Source organism: Cryptotermes secundus, unplaced genomic scaffold (assembly GCF_002891405.2).
Source record: "Cryptotermes secundus unplaced genomic scaffold, Csec_1.0 scaffold899, whole genome shotgun sequence".
Taxonomy (NCBI): domain Eukaryota; kingdom Metazoa; phylum Arthropoda; class Insecta; order Blattodea; family Kalotermitidae; genus Cryptotermes; species Cryptotermes secundus.
Genome location: NW_019731283.1, coordinates 27,517 through 43,832, shown reverse-complemented (window position 1 = coordinate 43,832; position 16,316 = coordinate 27,517). Strand labels below are relative to the sequence as shown.

The window sequence follows — 16,316 nt, the reverse complement described above, 5'->3', positions numbered from 1 at the left end:
ACTGAGTGGAAAAAGGCGTAATACACCATTTTAAGGGCATCAATATTTAAATACTGTTTGGTTTTCCTAATTATGTAACAGGCTTTATTTAATTTACCTATAATTGAATCTATATGCTTTTTCCAAGATATTGTGTTATCCAGTGTCATACCCAAGAATTTTACCTCATTTGACTCTAATAAAATTTTGTTTCCATATTCAATATTTAATTTTTTGGTAAAATTATGTTTAGCTGAGAAATTTACACAGCAAGTCTTGCCTAAATTTAATGAAAGCATATTTAAATTAAACCATTCATTCAGCGATCTAAACACCATAGTAAGTTTTTTTTCCAGCTGCATAAAATTTAATTCATCTACTATTACACTTGTATCATCGGCAAATAGCACAACTGATGTATTTGATGGGACAGAACACTGAGGTTCTTTTACGTGCCATAAAGCTACGACACGGGACCCACGGCTTAAAGTCCTCCCCAGATGACTTGTTCCCTGAATTTTTCCGCCCTTAAAAATTCCACAACCTCCGCCGGGTTTGAACCCGCATACCTTGCAGTCTCGATAATAATCAGATTAAGCCTGCACAGTAAATAGGCACTATCTGAATGAAAACTGTTTCGTCTTCAGCATAAATTAGTACTAAGCAGGATGTGAGGTTCTCAAAGCAGTGGTTATGAAGAGTGCTATCTTCTGGAATATAATACCATGTAGTCATTTGGAAGTCAACCAGCGTTTTGGAGAAACATATCACCTCCATCTTCTGAATCGAAGAATAAGGCAAGCCAGAAACCAATGTGAAAGCTGGTGACAAGCAGAGCCTGCATTCATGCTGGTTTCTTGCTTGGAGTATTCTTTGACCACGAAGATGGAGAAGATATATTCTTCTGAAATGTCGGTTGATCATTAACCAGTAACATGGTGTTAAATCCCAGAAGATAGTGTTCTTCTAAATTAGTACAAATTCCTACCTTGTAATGGAATAACAAGTATCCAGATTGACAATTTATGTGATTGTCCCTGTTTCCATCCACCTGTAATATCCCAATTATCTAAGCTTGGGGCATCAGTTATGCCAGTTTAAATAGAATACTAGTGAATGGTTTGCTGAAATTAATGGAAATTTGAAAATATTAATATAGGAACCATGATGAACACTAACTACAATTCACATAATACTTGTATTATCAACATTCACAGTACAGAAACACTACAGTAAAACAAAAAAGTTGTTCATAACCTATTAAAAAGCCTGCTTTTATATAAAAAAGAAAGGTAAAGCTATCTCAGTAACAGGCGGTGGAGGCCCATAGGATTGTGAGACGTCAAGGGTCCTACATTTGCAGACACTTGGCTCAAACAGATGGCAATGAGGTTGTCAGCCTTTTGCACCAGCTGCTCTTTACCCCCAAGAAGATTCCTGGTACTCATTTCTGTTCAAGGCTTAGTCGACTCCAGGGTCGAAGAATGGATTGATTGATTGATTGATTGATTGATTGATTGATTGATTGATGTGAAATGGATTGAATTGGTTACTCTGTTGGGGAATTTATGTTGTCTTAAATTTTTAATATAGTTTTATATGGTATGTTGGACATGTACACAATTCGTGTATGTAGTTAAATATCATAGTATTGCTGACTTTTATACAAATAATTTGACTTGTTCTATATCTGGAGGCTGTATTGCAAAATGTGGATTTCTGGAACCAATAAAAATATGAATATGAAGGAAACCTACTTTTTCATTAACTGTTCATAAAGGTAAAACTGTCCCTCTGCTAACTATGCCATGAAGGCATATGGAGGAATGGATGCATAGATCCCATTTTCTTGACCAAGGCAATGGGATCTATGCATCCATCTATGCATCTATGCAATAGTTGGAGGTGAGTGTTCAGCTTCACGCCCTGGCCACTTTACTCCCCAGGAAAGAGCCCCCAGTACCCATTGGATAAGACACTGGGTGGAGCCCAGAGCCAGTCTGGACAACATGGAGAAGAGAAAACTTTTGATCCTACTCAAACTCCAATCCTTTGGTCGTCCAGCCTGTAGCCAGTCACTATACGGACTACTTTATCCTGGCTCACATTAACTCTTCATACCTGAGGAACATTTCATGAAGGAAAACTATTATTTTTATCTCTTGTTGCTCTCTTCCTTTCACCTGCAGTCCTGTAAACAGCGCAGTCATGGATTTTAAAATATTAGAATTCATTTCTGGCCATTAAATTATTATTATTCTTATTTACTTACTTACTTAGTTACTTACTTACTTACTTACTCATGGAGCTGAGCCCTTCTTGAGAAGCTGTCAATTCTGCAGCTACTCAAGAATTTCCCAACCTTTCATGGAACCCGAAGGTTCATCACCGTGTTCACAAGAGCCCTCCTCTGGTCCCTATCCTGAGCCAGATCTATCCAATCCATACCGTTCCATCCTATCTCTCTAAGATCCATTCTAATATTGTCCACCCACCTACGCCTTGGTCTTCCCTGTGGTCTCTTTCCTTCTGGCTTTCCCACCAATATCCTATACGCATTCCTCGTCTCCCCCATTCGTGCTACATGACCTGCCCACCTCATCCTCCTTGACTTGATCATTCTAATTATACTTGGAGAAGAGTACAAGTTATGAAGCTCCTCATAATGCAGTTTTCTCCAACCTCCTGTGACTTCATTTCTCTTTGGTCCAAATATTCTCCTCAACACCCTGTTCTCAAACAATTATTATTATTATTATTATTATTATTATTATTATTATTATTATTATTATTATTAGTGTTGTAAGTGTACATTCACTTAATTAATTTAACAATAGCACAATATTCTTTATAGAAAAAGCACATTACAAAATTAGTAATGATGTTGGTTTGGTAGCATAGAAAAGAATAGAATTTGTAAGATTAGAGGTTTTCACGGCGGTGGCTATGAAGAATGCCGTCTTCTGGGATGTGGCGCCATGTAGATATTTTGTTAACCGACGTTTCGGAGGAACGTATCGCCTCCATCTTCAGGGTATAAGAAGTCCGCCAGAGATGAACCAGCTCACGCTGGAATTTATTTACAGACTATAAAAACTTCATAGTCCTAAGCCAAGTATGTGGAATAAGTCACAAAATGAATTCTTGTTCCCAATACATACACAAATATATATGCATATATAGACATATCTGATAACACAAAATACAAATATTTGATGTTATACATGAGTTAATAAAATGTTATTTAATTTCATTAGCAACTACCAATTTAGACAAGATAAAATTAACAGCATCCAGTGTAAGGCAACTTGTTTGCCACCACATTCGGAGTTGGAGGGGTGAAGATGAGTAGAGTATTGTGTGACAAGTATTGAAGGATAGTGAAGGAATGCAGAGGGAGAAGTGAATGTAGCACAACCATGCATCAGCTTGTGAATATCTGCTGTTACATGAAAAATCAGAGAATGGGAGCAGCTAATTATGGATGACTGTTCATTCTGGGGTAGGAGTTTGATGGGTGGTGGTCGACCAGCACGGTTGTATTTAGATATGTTAACCTTTTTATCGATTGAGCTCTTACAGTTACTGAATTACGTCATTTGCATGAACATAGTTAGATGTCACTAGTATGCGATTTGCAATTCGCCCCCCCCTCCTTTTTCTGTATACTGAGGATACTGAGCGCATTGAGCATTGAGTTTCCCATCTGGTATTGATTGTGGATCTTTAGAAGAAATGGGAAGAAAGTGAAAAATTGAGTGAGGAATTTGTGCCATGTATTCATTCGAGTTCTTGTTGAGAACGTGAAGATTTAGCATAAATACTAGTTTGACTGTTATAATTAGTTGCTTGTTTTTACAGCTGTGTTAAAAATGGCATGGTTTGGCATCCGAGTTGGTGTAAGCAAAGTTCTTCCACCTCTTCCAAGAGCTACTACAGCTAGTAAAGCGTTACTGCAGATTAATTTAAAAGTACCATGCCCTATTCATGCAGCATGTATTTCAGGCTCAGCTCTTAGAGACAAAAGCAAGGTCAGACCAGCCCCATTTCCTTACAAGACCAAAAGCTATAATTTCTGGCGTGCGTGGTTGCAAGATACAACAACTGACAGGTTTGACGAAAACACCAAAATTGTTGTCGTTGAGGGGCCGATCGCGGCTGGAAAAACGGCATTTGCTAAGAGTCTGGCCGAAGATTTAGACATGTTACATATGCCTGAAGTTACAATGGATGATTTTTATATCAACAGTTATGGTTATGATATGAGAAAACTGGACCCTCAACTGCCAGTAGGAGCAAGGAGTTATGATGAAAAGAATTTCTGTACAGAGCCAAATCATGAAAATACAGCCAACTTTCAAATAATGAAGTACAAACTGCGATACTCACAGTATATTGATGCATTGGCTCATCTTATGAACACAGGTTTGTATATTAGTAATTGCCTTATTCCAAATGCAAGACCTTAATATCACTTAGTAGATGCCATTATATTTTAGTAAACATCGACTTCAGATTTTTAATAGTTCTAGTAGTATTGTGTATGTAACAATGCTATCATTACCTTATACTGTGTGCTTTTGAATGATGTGATGATCAGTGAGCAATGAGTTGCAAGGGATGTGATGAATAGCAGTTGTGGTCTGATTTCATGTAATATCACAGCATTTTCCTGGAGGGACGAACAAACGCCCAAAGAAACCAATCAGGATAAGCTAGCCTGTGGGCTGAGGTTTTAACCAAGCGTCAGGCAAACATGAAGCAGGATTATGTACTCGGTTGTGATGTTTGGCATGTTGTTGGCGATTAATGATTGCCTCCAGTTATGATCTTATTGACCTTTTTGAACACTGTCCATCATGTCATTAAGAAAGGCAATGAATGCACTTTATAAACTTGTGCAGAATGAACAAGGAACAGTGGTCCTCAACAGCAAGCAAGGTTCCCAAAGTTGAAAAAAGTAATTAAAGTTCTGTAAGAGGAGATTAAATAAACCTCATCCAGAGCATTTTAATTTACCTAATCTGTAATTGAATGCAGCTTTTACCTCCTTTTAATGGTCCTGAACAGAACTTTTTCTAACCAGTATGCATACTGGCCGAAACTTGATGCGTTCAAGCAAAGAAATCAAACATCTGTTTTGACCCTGAAGCTAAACCTGGTCATGAAAACATCACCAAACAATTTTAGAAGAAGAATATGAATGTTATAATTTCCTTATGTTGTGATAGTAAAACATTTTAAGCCTTGACGATTATAAGCCAATGCAACTGTAGGCATTTTTAAAGGAGATGAAGTGATCAGCATTCACTTTACTGTACCAAGGGAACTTACGTTACTGGGTCTCTGTTGACTGCCTTCTTTTAGGAAAGAAATTTTACATATTCTGTGGATCATGATGAACAGGTATTTAGTAATAAGTTTTATATATTTTTTACAATATTAAAGGATCAGTCTTTGATATCACTGCTTTAGTATAAAATGTCTTAGGACATGCTACCCAGATCTCTCAGCAGAATGGATCAGTGTAGCATTATGCATTAACATAAGTGCATAAGAAACATAGTGTTTGAGAAATCTTTTTGGAAATATGTACTCTGAAATTGAACCTTTAAGAAAATGTACCATATAATTCATTTCCCTTGTGAAGGAGTTTGTCTTCTTTTAACATCTGTAAATATGTGGTCACAGAGCATCAGAGTGTGAAACTGGAAATCTTTGGAAGTTTGATGTCTAATGGGAGAATGCTACCTTTAAATAGGCCATGGCCATTTCCATTTGATCACTACTCATGGTAGTCATCACTACTGGCAGCTTATCATTTAAGCCACTTGGGACAGTACCCAACCCAAAATAATTTAGATGATATAATTACTCATCTGCAGAACATGTGTAATTAAACTCCTCCCATGCCCCAAAGTGTGAAAAGAGGTACTCTGAAGAAGAGTACTCTCTTCTGAGATGTGACACAATATAGTCTAGTTTTACCAGTGTTTCGGAGGAACATAGTGCCTCCATCTTGACGATCAAAGAGTGAGCCAGGCAGCAAAAGCAGATGGAAAATAGAGCGAATTGTGTATTGTGAACTGCAGATGATGCAGGAAATTGCAAGGTGAGGAGGGAGGTTTGGGTAGGAAGCTTGCAAGACAGTGACATTTTTCCAGGATCTGCCCCACTTAAACATCATGGAGTGAGTTACAAGATGACATTTCACCTCTCCCTTACAGCTGAGTACCAGTTCTAACATGAGAATGCACAGAAGAGCATTGTCTTCTGGGTTGTAATGCTGTGCAGACCAGTAGAACTCCTGAGGTTCATAGGATCATAATACCTCTCTTATTGCATTGCAGAAGACATAGTCACTGCTGTGAGAGCCAGAAATATAGAAGAATGCATTTTTTATCATTCTGTATAAATTTTCCAATTTTGTAACAAAGTACACATGACAGCACGTGAATTTCTATGTGAGTTTTTCTTTTATTGGATACTTTGCATTGATTTATGTGTATAACATAGTAGGAATTCATACACAGTAGACTGAGGGTGACTTGTACATTAGAAGGTTGTGTTTAATTAAAATATTATGTAAAGGTTACGTATAAGAAGATGAACATGTTTCAGAATTGTTGGAAGTAGAAGTGTCTTTCCCTGCAAGGCTACATGAAGGAAAGCTACAAATGAGACTTGACCAAACAGGCCTGACTTACAGATAACACATTACATTCATAAAGTCTTTAACGAGCACACAAACTGATATTTTAACAAGGAATGGTATTCCAGAGCTGTTTGGTTATGTAGTTGCCCTGGGAAGAAATCTTTGTTTTGTATTACTCTTTGAAGGAGAATGCAGTTGGATTATAGTGGCAGTAGTTAGAAAAATACATCTATGTATGAATTGTTAAGAATTTCATGTTAAAAATGCAGCATACCCACAATCAAATTAATTATCATAACGTGCAGTTTCATAAAAACAGGTAAGTGAGCTCAAGAAGCGTTGGTTCTACTTTATTGTAGACACAAGCAGATAGTATGCTAATGGGTTTAAAGTTCGTAACAGTAATGTTTGTTTCATTGATTCTGGAACCCCTGATACCCACATTTATCAATGTTAAAATGTAGAATTTGAAATTTTGCTTGACCGTAATCTGTATAACCTGTGCATTACAATAGTGTTCACCCACATTAAAACCCACTATCAGACTTCTCAGTGTGGCACAGTACGGGACAGTGCTGGCTGTCACACAGTAGAATAGTTTAGACAACATTTAGAAAAACACTTTTAAAGGTGAGTTAAGTAGTATGGTTGCAGGAACTTGCCTCTTGGGATAAATGACCAGACAACAGGGATGAATTTCTCACACAGATCAATATCAGTCACCAAAAGTCAGTGACAGACATTTTTGTTTTATGTGCAGGACAAGGAGTTGTTTTGGAGAGGTGTGCTTACAGCGACTTCGTGTTCATGGAGACCATGCACAATGCTGGCTACATAAGCAAAGGAGGTGAGTTCCTAAGCAAGAATTAGCACTGGATTGGATGATAGTGGAAGGAATGGGTACATCAACAGCAGCAGCAACAGCAGGGTTCGACAAATTGTGTGCACCATATTGTCAAGGCACTTCTTCCCAGTACACCATTTTTATCAGTACATTAGCATCTGGCACTATTTCATAATAAAGCAATGAATTGCAAAGGATCTACAAAGGTCCAAAATATAGCTACAAGCACCATTTAGTGGTAGGAAGAAATTACTTGCTCATAGCTCTTTTAGAAAAAAGACTGTTCACCTCATAAAAGCATAGTCCTAAATGGCAGAATTTCTGTATGATAGTTTAGTCATAGTGTTTATAAATGATCTGGGTTCTTTACAGGAGCAAAGCTGTTAAGCTTTCATTGTAGTGTCAAGTATATTTTCATTGTTCTTGTGACTTCTTTCTTTAGCAATATTAGGAAATTCTATAAATCACATTGTAACTTACTTCAGAGGGACTGGTGTAACAAGGATTCACTTCATCAAAATGGGTCTTAGGTGGAGGGGATTGGATTAAACTGGCCCAGGACAATGTCCATGTGAGGCTTTATTAGAAATGGCAAGTCTTTTGGTTCTAATTCCAGATTTTGTTAGCAAAGTTGAGGAAAATTTGTAGAGTGCTTCAAGAGAGCCTTTAACTGTTGCAGCTCGTGATGTGTATTATGATATATATAAAAACACAATAGGGGAACTGATGAAACCACATCTTGTGATCTACTTGGATGTCCCAGTGCCCCTTGTACAGCAGCGTATTAAAGAGAGGAAAATTCCATATGAGATCAGCTCGAAAGTTTTCACAAAACAATACTTGTCTGACATGGAGTACTTCTACAAGCAGCGCTATCTCAAGGAAATTGGGTGAGTCAAAACATTCCACTCATATTTTGATCATGTTGCACATTGCAAGCTGTAAAATATAAAGTTTGTAGATGTAGACTGTAATGCAGTCACATGCTAGTTTCCTGCAAATCATTGAGCCACGCAGGCGGAAGGGGGACCTGGTTATCTCATCAAGTTAGCACACAGGAATTCAGACATCCAGCAGGACCAAAGACTCGGCATATACACATTACAGTTTATTTTCAAATTTTGTTCACTAAATCACTGAACAGCTATCCTGAAGTGAAGTGAAGTGCCTTCCCATGCGTATACGGTGACTGAAAATTTTAGTGACATGAATTCTAGAGAAACAGCATCACCACTCCATGACATGTCATTTTGCATCAAAAGCAGGAGTCATTCAATTATGGCATGTCTGCAGGGAAAGGCACAGTGTGTGTTGTGGTACACAGAATTAGGCTGTTCAGAGAAACTTTTGGCAGGTGTATTGAATATATGTGCTACATGTTGAGTGTGTTTATGGATCTGCAGGGGAAGGCTGATTGATTAGTCCTTCAGTTCCGGGCTCAGTGCACTGTACGTTAGCAGTTTCTGTCACATGCCATCAGGGTCCATGCAGGGTATGCATATTGCAGCTCTGAGTTTCAGCTCATAATTTGAACTGTTGTTTTTCATGTAAAGTAATTCTTTTGGTATGATAAAGAGGAAATTTGAGGCTATCATTTCGTATATTCATTGTCCCTCTTTGAACTTGCTGCGGGAGTTTTATTATATTTGACTTCTTTGAAAAAGTTTTATATTTCAACACTTTGTGCGCTTGTTACCATACATACCTACCTCTGCCTAGGGGAATTCTTATGAACTAAATATGTTAGATTGATACTGTGTACTCTCCTCTATCCTGATTGAATGAAAAGTTGATTCTCTGGAGGCATATTCTGAACTGTGCTGCTTCAGTATTGGAATTTGTAACTACGAGAAGACACGTGGAGAATCTACGACTTTGAGACACGTGATGTTGACTCTAAGACGTGTTATGACTGCTACTATAGCAAATGATAAACAGTTCAATATATGAATGATACCGTTGTACCCCCCTTTGTTCTATAAATACGCATCATGCAGTCTGGTTAGCCAAGGCCAGCCACGAGGAACGAAATGGCCAGCTGTGCTGTGTCATGACCAGTGGAGAATATATTTACTTCAAACCAAATCAGAACAAAGTTTTATCAGATTCAGAATTAGACACTGAAAATGGATGTTTGTGCTTTTCTCAATTCTGTGGTAAATGACAGAATCGAGAATAGCACAAACATCCATTGGGAGAACATGCAAAACTACGAGGGGCAAAAAGAAAATTTCTGAATGTGATGATAATATGTAGGAATAACACAAGAAAAGGATAGATCAAATGTCAGTCAGAATTCAGTTAATTGAGGGACTCCCTGTAAAATATGCTAATGCTGTAGAGCACAAAGTGCCGGGTCGACATTCGTCCAACAAAACAGTGACCTGTCTAAGAGAAAGAAATTTTATAAGCAAGATTCCACCAATTGCGAAGAAATAAAAAACCACAGAAATGGCGTGTTATGTGTCAAATACTGTGTACTGGTGGCACAGGTGTGACATGTGACTCTGTGTGGAATGTTTTCGCAACTAACACACCCAGCTGAACTGCTAAGGTAATATGATAATATCATTCATAATTTTTATGGGCTTACTGTGCCAAAAAATAATTTTAAAGCAGTGTGGATCAGTACACCGATTCTATATACATTTCTGAACATAGTGTGAAAATTAAAAAAACTGAACTCCAATTATTCCAAATTTATTACACTTTAAGTGAAATGCCGCACCCTCCGATTTAACTATTTAAATATCCTCCAGCATAGGAGTTGAGTGGGAATTTAAATGCCCGCCGGTGTTGAAGGGTTAATTGGCTTCCACAGAGTCCTCATTTAACACCCATGGACTTCGTTTTCTGGGGGTACATCAAAGACATGTACAGCAAAATAGCAATCTCTCTTCAACGATTTTTGCTGAAGGATTACAGTGGCTATCACTGTGGTGTTAGTGGATATGCTATCCCGGTTTTAGGGCTGATTGGAATTTTATCTTGATGTCTGTAGGGCTTGCAGAGGTGCTCACATTGAATTGCAATAAATGACAGTAAAACTTGGAGAGACTGTCTGCCCAGGAATTCTCATTCTCTGCCTATTTTTTGCTAATAAGAAATTTGTTATGTCAAAGCAGTGAATAAACATTTATAACCAGAACTCTGCTTGGCCACTCTGTAAATCTGGAACCCCATATGCCTTTACTATTAGTGTATTTGACTTGTGCAAACATCAGTTCTTCACTCAGTTGTTGCCTCCGCCAAAATGCCACATGAGTTACACATTGGAACAGCAAGTGTTCGTGTATGATACCTACTAGTATGTGAAAAGTGACCATGAAAAAAAAAGGAAAAGAAGGTTCTAGCATGAACTCCAGAATGTTGCAGTTCCGCATAGAAAATTTATTCACATGTTGTAAATAAATTGACAAAGACAAGGCCAGTATTAAACAAACAAAGAACTGAATCTAAATGCTGAGCTCCAGCTGAAGATAAAGTTGATGAAGTCAGTGCTAGGCTTCAACATACACTTAAACAATCCCTCAGATGCCTTGGACGGGAGACTGGGATTTTAAGTTTGTATTTAAAAAGGAACATAAGGTATGAACTTTTTATAGAAGTGCTAGGAAGTATGTGTAGCAATGGGGAACATTTTCAGAATCTGCTGTGGTCTGGGTGAGTTGTTTTTGCGATTGCTTATTGATTCTGCTGGCAGTTCAAATTTTAGTAGCCCAGCTGGGCGGGAGTAGAATCACAGTTTTCCACCTGCGTGGCCTGGAAATTACAGCAGACTTATGTGATCGCACTATACTTTCATACTGGAATTCCACTTGAAACATTTGCACAAAAAGTGTCACATTTACTCACATGTATGTCGTGCAGTTTTTGAAATGCAAAGTGTTTAAAACTTATTTCCACTGGGGTAAAAGAGGCACACTTTGAAGTCTTCTTTAATGATTCCTTAGATAATGCACTTAGAGAAACATTCTGCATCTCAGTGCAAAGAAATTTCTTTCTGATCACATGTATGTGAATCTCGCAGCTTGTAAAGTTATATAAGTGACTGCATGTTATAATGCAGGAAATTAACGACAGATACGTAGCATATGAGATTATGTGCAAAAAAATGCTGGTACTCTTGAGAACTTTGTAAGCTGTTAAAGAGTTCTCTAAATAAGCTGTGCATTTTTCAGGCTTTACATTCACTCACTCATTCATGGATCTGAGCCCTTCTTGAGAAGCTGCCAATTGTGCAGCCACTCAAGAACTTCTCAGCGTTTTATGGAACCTGAAGGTTCATTACTGTGTTCACAAGAGCCCTCCACTGGTCGCTATTCTGAGCCAGATCAATCAAATCCATACCATCCCATCCTATCTCTCTAAGATCCAGTTTAACATTATCCACCCACCTACACCTTGGTCTTCTCAGTTGTTTCTTTCCATCTGGCTTTCCCACCAATATCCTATATGCATTCCTCTTCTCCCTCATTTGTGCTACATGCCCTGCCCATCTCATCTTCCTTGACTTGCTTATTCTGATTATACTTGGAGAAGAGTACAAGTTCAGGTTTTACATTACTGCATTTATTTCAGGACTATCCTGTATGTAAGTCTATTTTTATTTATTTATTTCTGCTCTCCTGCAGAAGCCATGCAGAGCTGCTTATCTATGATTGGTCCAGTTATGGAGATGTGGAAGTGGTGGTTGAGGACATTGAACGAATTGACTTTGATAATTTTGACAAATATGATCCCAAAATGAAGGACTGGCGGTTGACAAATGAATGGGACTGGAACACTGCCAGGATACGGTAAGTTGTTTATTGATTCACTGTTACATGGAAAACTACAGTTTTGAGATTATTAATCATAGACTTTGTTTCTTCGCCTTAAGCAGACTGAAGGAAATGTGATCTGATAACAGCATATATGAATTGTTGGTATGATATTTTTCTTATGAACTGTTTTCTTGGGTATAGATAGTGAGTAAAATCACAGTGATGCATAGACATATGATGTTATATTTACGAAATGAAGCACTGCAACCAGGCATAAGGCTACTACATGGTAGGATGGATGAATGAAAGGATAATCACCATCATCCTTTACAGTATTGCAGTGGTCTGTCATATGTACTTCAGAGCAGAATGTTTCTGAGGGTCTTAGTGAACACCATCTGAATCAGGATTTTACAAAGAGCTCATTCACATAGTTTGTTTTCAGATTTTTATGTAGTGGTACATAAACTGATACCTGCTGTTTTTGATAACACTGGAACATATGCAGTTCATAGTAACATAGAAGTATTATTCCATCACTGAGGCATCTCTCTCTCTCTCTCTCCTGTTGCTCCCACTTGGAGTGTAGGGCATCCGAGTAATGTTCTTGTTTCACTTCAGTTTCTTAATCTTATGAGAGTCAGTAGGACTCCTTGGATGGAGGATCAGCCCATTGCAAGGCCACTACCTACATAGGTCAACACAAACACAGAATAAATGTACACAGACTTCCATGCCTTAAGTTGGGATTTGAACCCATGACCCCTGAGTTCATGTGGGTGAAGACAGTGCTGAGGCATCAGCAGACTTCTCTACTGTTTGAAGACGGAATGTATGCATTAGTAACTGAAGTGCTATATCATCACCCATAGGTACACCTCTGAGAAAGATGACCTGTTGACCTTGTTCATGATTCCACGACTAGATGTCCCAGAGTTGGTTCTTAATGCCCATGATGTACATAAGTTGAATCAGGTGTGGTGGAATGTAAGTATCATGACGTTAATTTAGCTTTATGTCATGAATATAATTTGTCTATGTAGTGGATATAATACTGCATTTTGTGGAAAACTCTAATAAGTCTATGGTAAAGTTAGAAGTTATACTTCTATTATAGGGTAATATGAAGGACAGCTTACATTATTTTCCTATTCCAATTTGCATTTAAAAGTGAATGGTAATACATGTACAGTGCTTTGGCACCTTCTGACGGACATTATGAATGTAAAATGTATGTGTGCAGAGTATTCTGTGAGGTGTAAGTTTGAGAGGTTCAACAGCAATTTACATTTAATCACTGTAATTCTTATATTCTAGCTTAGTCATCTCCATTTTTAATATTCGTCATACATGCTTGTCCTCAGATTTTAAATTAATGTCCCATGAGAAATCTTAAATGAAGATTTCATGATATTGTCACATGTGAGTAATTCTAGTAAGGGTTTGGACTGATTAGTGTATTTATGAATCCTTATGACTCAAAACAACAGATGACTACAATGTTGTCACTGGCTTACTCTCTCTACAGATCACTACAGCACACACTAATCTTCGTTGCTTCCAAGCTCATGGCTAACCACCGTGAGTGCTGACTCCCAACTAACTGGCCTGTAGGTCCTCATTAATTAGCCTCGATATGGACCGCATAGAAAACCCTGCTTTTCCATGGTTCTGTTGTTGTGGGTGTGTACGTTGCCATGGAAATGTGTTTATTGTCCTGTTACCTAGCAATGAGTGTCTCTTCTGTTCTGCCTTCCAGCCATCATTTCAACAATATTATCAAAATTTTATATTATTATAATGCTACTCCATGATAATTGATGAGTATGTAGATAAAAGAATATAAAATTTCAGTGTAAATGAATAAATTGTGAATTTCTTTCACTATCGTCTTACAGAAGAAAAAGATTACATTACATATATTGCATTAAAGAAGATGGCGGAACAAAATATAATGCAGGTCTACCATGTCTGAATGAAATTGATGTGGCAGTTTGAGCACTGCTACAAGCAGAGGATGAATATGACCAAAGATATAGACAGTTTTAATTTTTTTTTAAACTTATGCCTAAAGAATAGTTATATTTGGTTAATATACATTCATCCAGCATAACAAACATAGTTTCATTGCATAACTTAAATTACAAGCTTTGAAGTGTGAAGTTCATGTAAACGTTAAAAATTCAGTTTACTGCACACAAAAGAAACAGTGTCTCCATTAAAAAGACCAGTTTGTTAATGCAATGTAGGAAAATAATTTTATTTATTGTAAAAATCATAGAAAACACATGAATACACTGTTTGGGAAAAATACAGAGGTTTTAATGTTGAAGCAGGTAGTACATATAGTAACCACTATGATTTTAAGTGTTAAGACAAGTCACATTTCCTAGCCTCAGTTGCTTTGTCATACATGGCTACATCTTTTGTTCTCTGTTGCATTTGTTATGTAACTCTCATCGTGGATTTCTCTTCATGTCATACAGAATTAAATGTTACTGTACTGAACTCGGCTCTTCCATGCAAGAAATAATGTAATCATTCATATCACTGTCTTCTGGGATGACATCATGTAGTTTGGCCAGTAGGTACCAGGGCTTTGGAGGAAGCTCCTGTCCTGCATCCTTATTAATCTTCTACCCAGAAAGTGGAAGTAGCACATTCCTCTGAAACATTAGTACCTCTCTACGATTCTACTCTTAATGGGGAAACTGCAGGTTTCTCCAAAGTATTGGTACCTCTGTACTAAATTACAGTGTCACATCCCACAAGACTGTGATGTCAACATTCAGTGGATTGAAAACCTGCAATCGTCATGTTAATAAGAACATTAAAGAAATCATTTAAGTACATCACTGCATCTGATTACATGAGAAACAGCAGGAGAAAAATGTTGTGTCCGTTGCATTGTTTGCATTTAACATATGCTGCCTTAGACATGTAAAACATTGATATGATCGTATTGCTTTTGTTCTGTACAGGCTCCAGGAATGAAGTATGACAAGGAATTTAACACTGATATGGGGGATACCAACTTGCTCTTTAAGACTAAGAAACAAGACTACAGATCAACCACCGCTTGAAAATGCTGCCAGTGTGACAAGAAGCTGTGAAGTGATAAGGTTGGTACTGCTATAATAAAATATTTTAGAACTCTTAATAGAGTAATAGACTGATCTGTTCAGAGCCCATAAATGATGTAACAAGATAACATGTTAAAAAAGTTTGTAAAATGAAGGAATTTGAGTAGTATGTTTCATTCATGAGTGGCATGCAGAAGAAATAGTTACTGTGCAATAAAAATAAAGTATGTAAGTAATGTTAATTATGCTAGTTGTGACAAATTATATTATGGCTATCATCCACATACAGAAGATAACTACACAGATTACAGGAAATGCTTTTGACTTATTAATCATTAGGGTACCTGTGTGGAAAACAATCAGTGAACACAATGAACCTCTACTGTTACAAAATGTAGGTAGTTCGAAGTGCCCATGATAAAAAATTACAACCTTCCACATAAAGTTCAATTATCTGATGTTCACTGCTGACACACCTGCTAGGCATTGTGCTTAGTAAAATGGGGGAATGTAGTTTGTATTATAAATACGTTAATTTGATATAAACCACAAAATATTTTTCAGTATGTTTGAGGGAGCTCTTGTATATCTTTGAAACAGGCTCCTTAATTTTCTTTATACCATTCACAATTTTGTTGCTTGCATCCTTGGATCTAGTTATGACCATGCTATAAATGTAAAGGCAATAGCTGACTACCTCTTCTTAGTGCTTCTCTGTGCGTCTAATGTCAGGACTACACTTTTCCCCACCTGATCACTTGTGGGTAGTGCCAGGTTTATTGTATTCAGACTTTCTGTATCCTTACAGCGCAACTTAGTCAGTGTCACTCATTGTGCTAACAGCATCATCGGTCTTTAACCCTCCGTTATAGTTACTTCAAACCCTATATTTCTTAAATTACATGAAATTTAGGATACTTGTCCTCGAAAACTGCAAAACTGAAGCTACAGTAATTCACTAGCTGGATAAATACTATACACACCTTTGT

At 37.4% G+C, this 16,316-nt stretch overlaps 1 protein-coding gene across 4 annotated transcripts; it reads left to right on the top strand.

The window, feature by feature from the left end:
* Positions 1-3,648: 3,648 nt before the first annotated feature.
* LOC111866940 (NADH dehydrogenase [ubiquinone] 1 alpha subcomplex subunit 10, mitochondrial) lies at positions 3,649-15,577 on the top strand. Of its 4 annotated transcripts, none has more exons than XM_023856326.1 (7): positions 3,649-3,737; positions 4,229-4,404; positions 7,395-7,481; positions 8,158-8,368; positions 12,113-12,277; positions 13,117-13,231; positions 15,226-15,577. In XM_023856326.1, exons 2-7 carry the CDS (start codon positions 4,242-4,244, stop codon positions 15,325-15,327), a joined length of 843 nt encoding a protein of 280 aa, XP_023712094.1. In that variant the 5' UTR covers positions 3,649-3,737; positions 4,229-4,241; the 3' UTR covers positions 15,328-15,577. The 4 variants fall into 4 exon arrangements, with proteins under 4 accessions (XP_023712094.1, XP_023712092.1, XP_033608378.1 ...); XM_033752487.1 differs by having other exon boundaries at positions 3,656-3,878; XM_023856325.2 differs by having other exon boundaries at positions 3,667-3,737; positions 3,841-4,404.
* Positions 15,578-16,316: the final 739 nt, after the last annotated feature.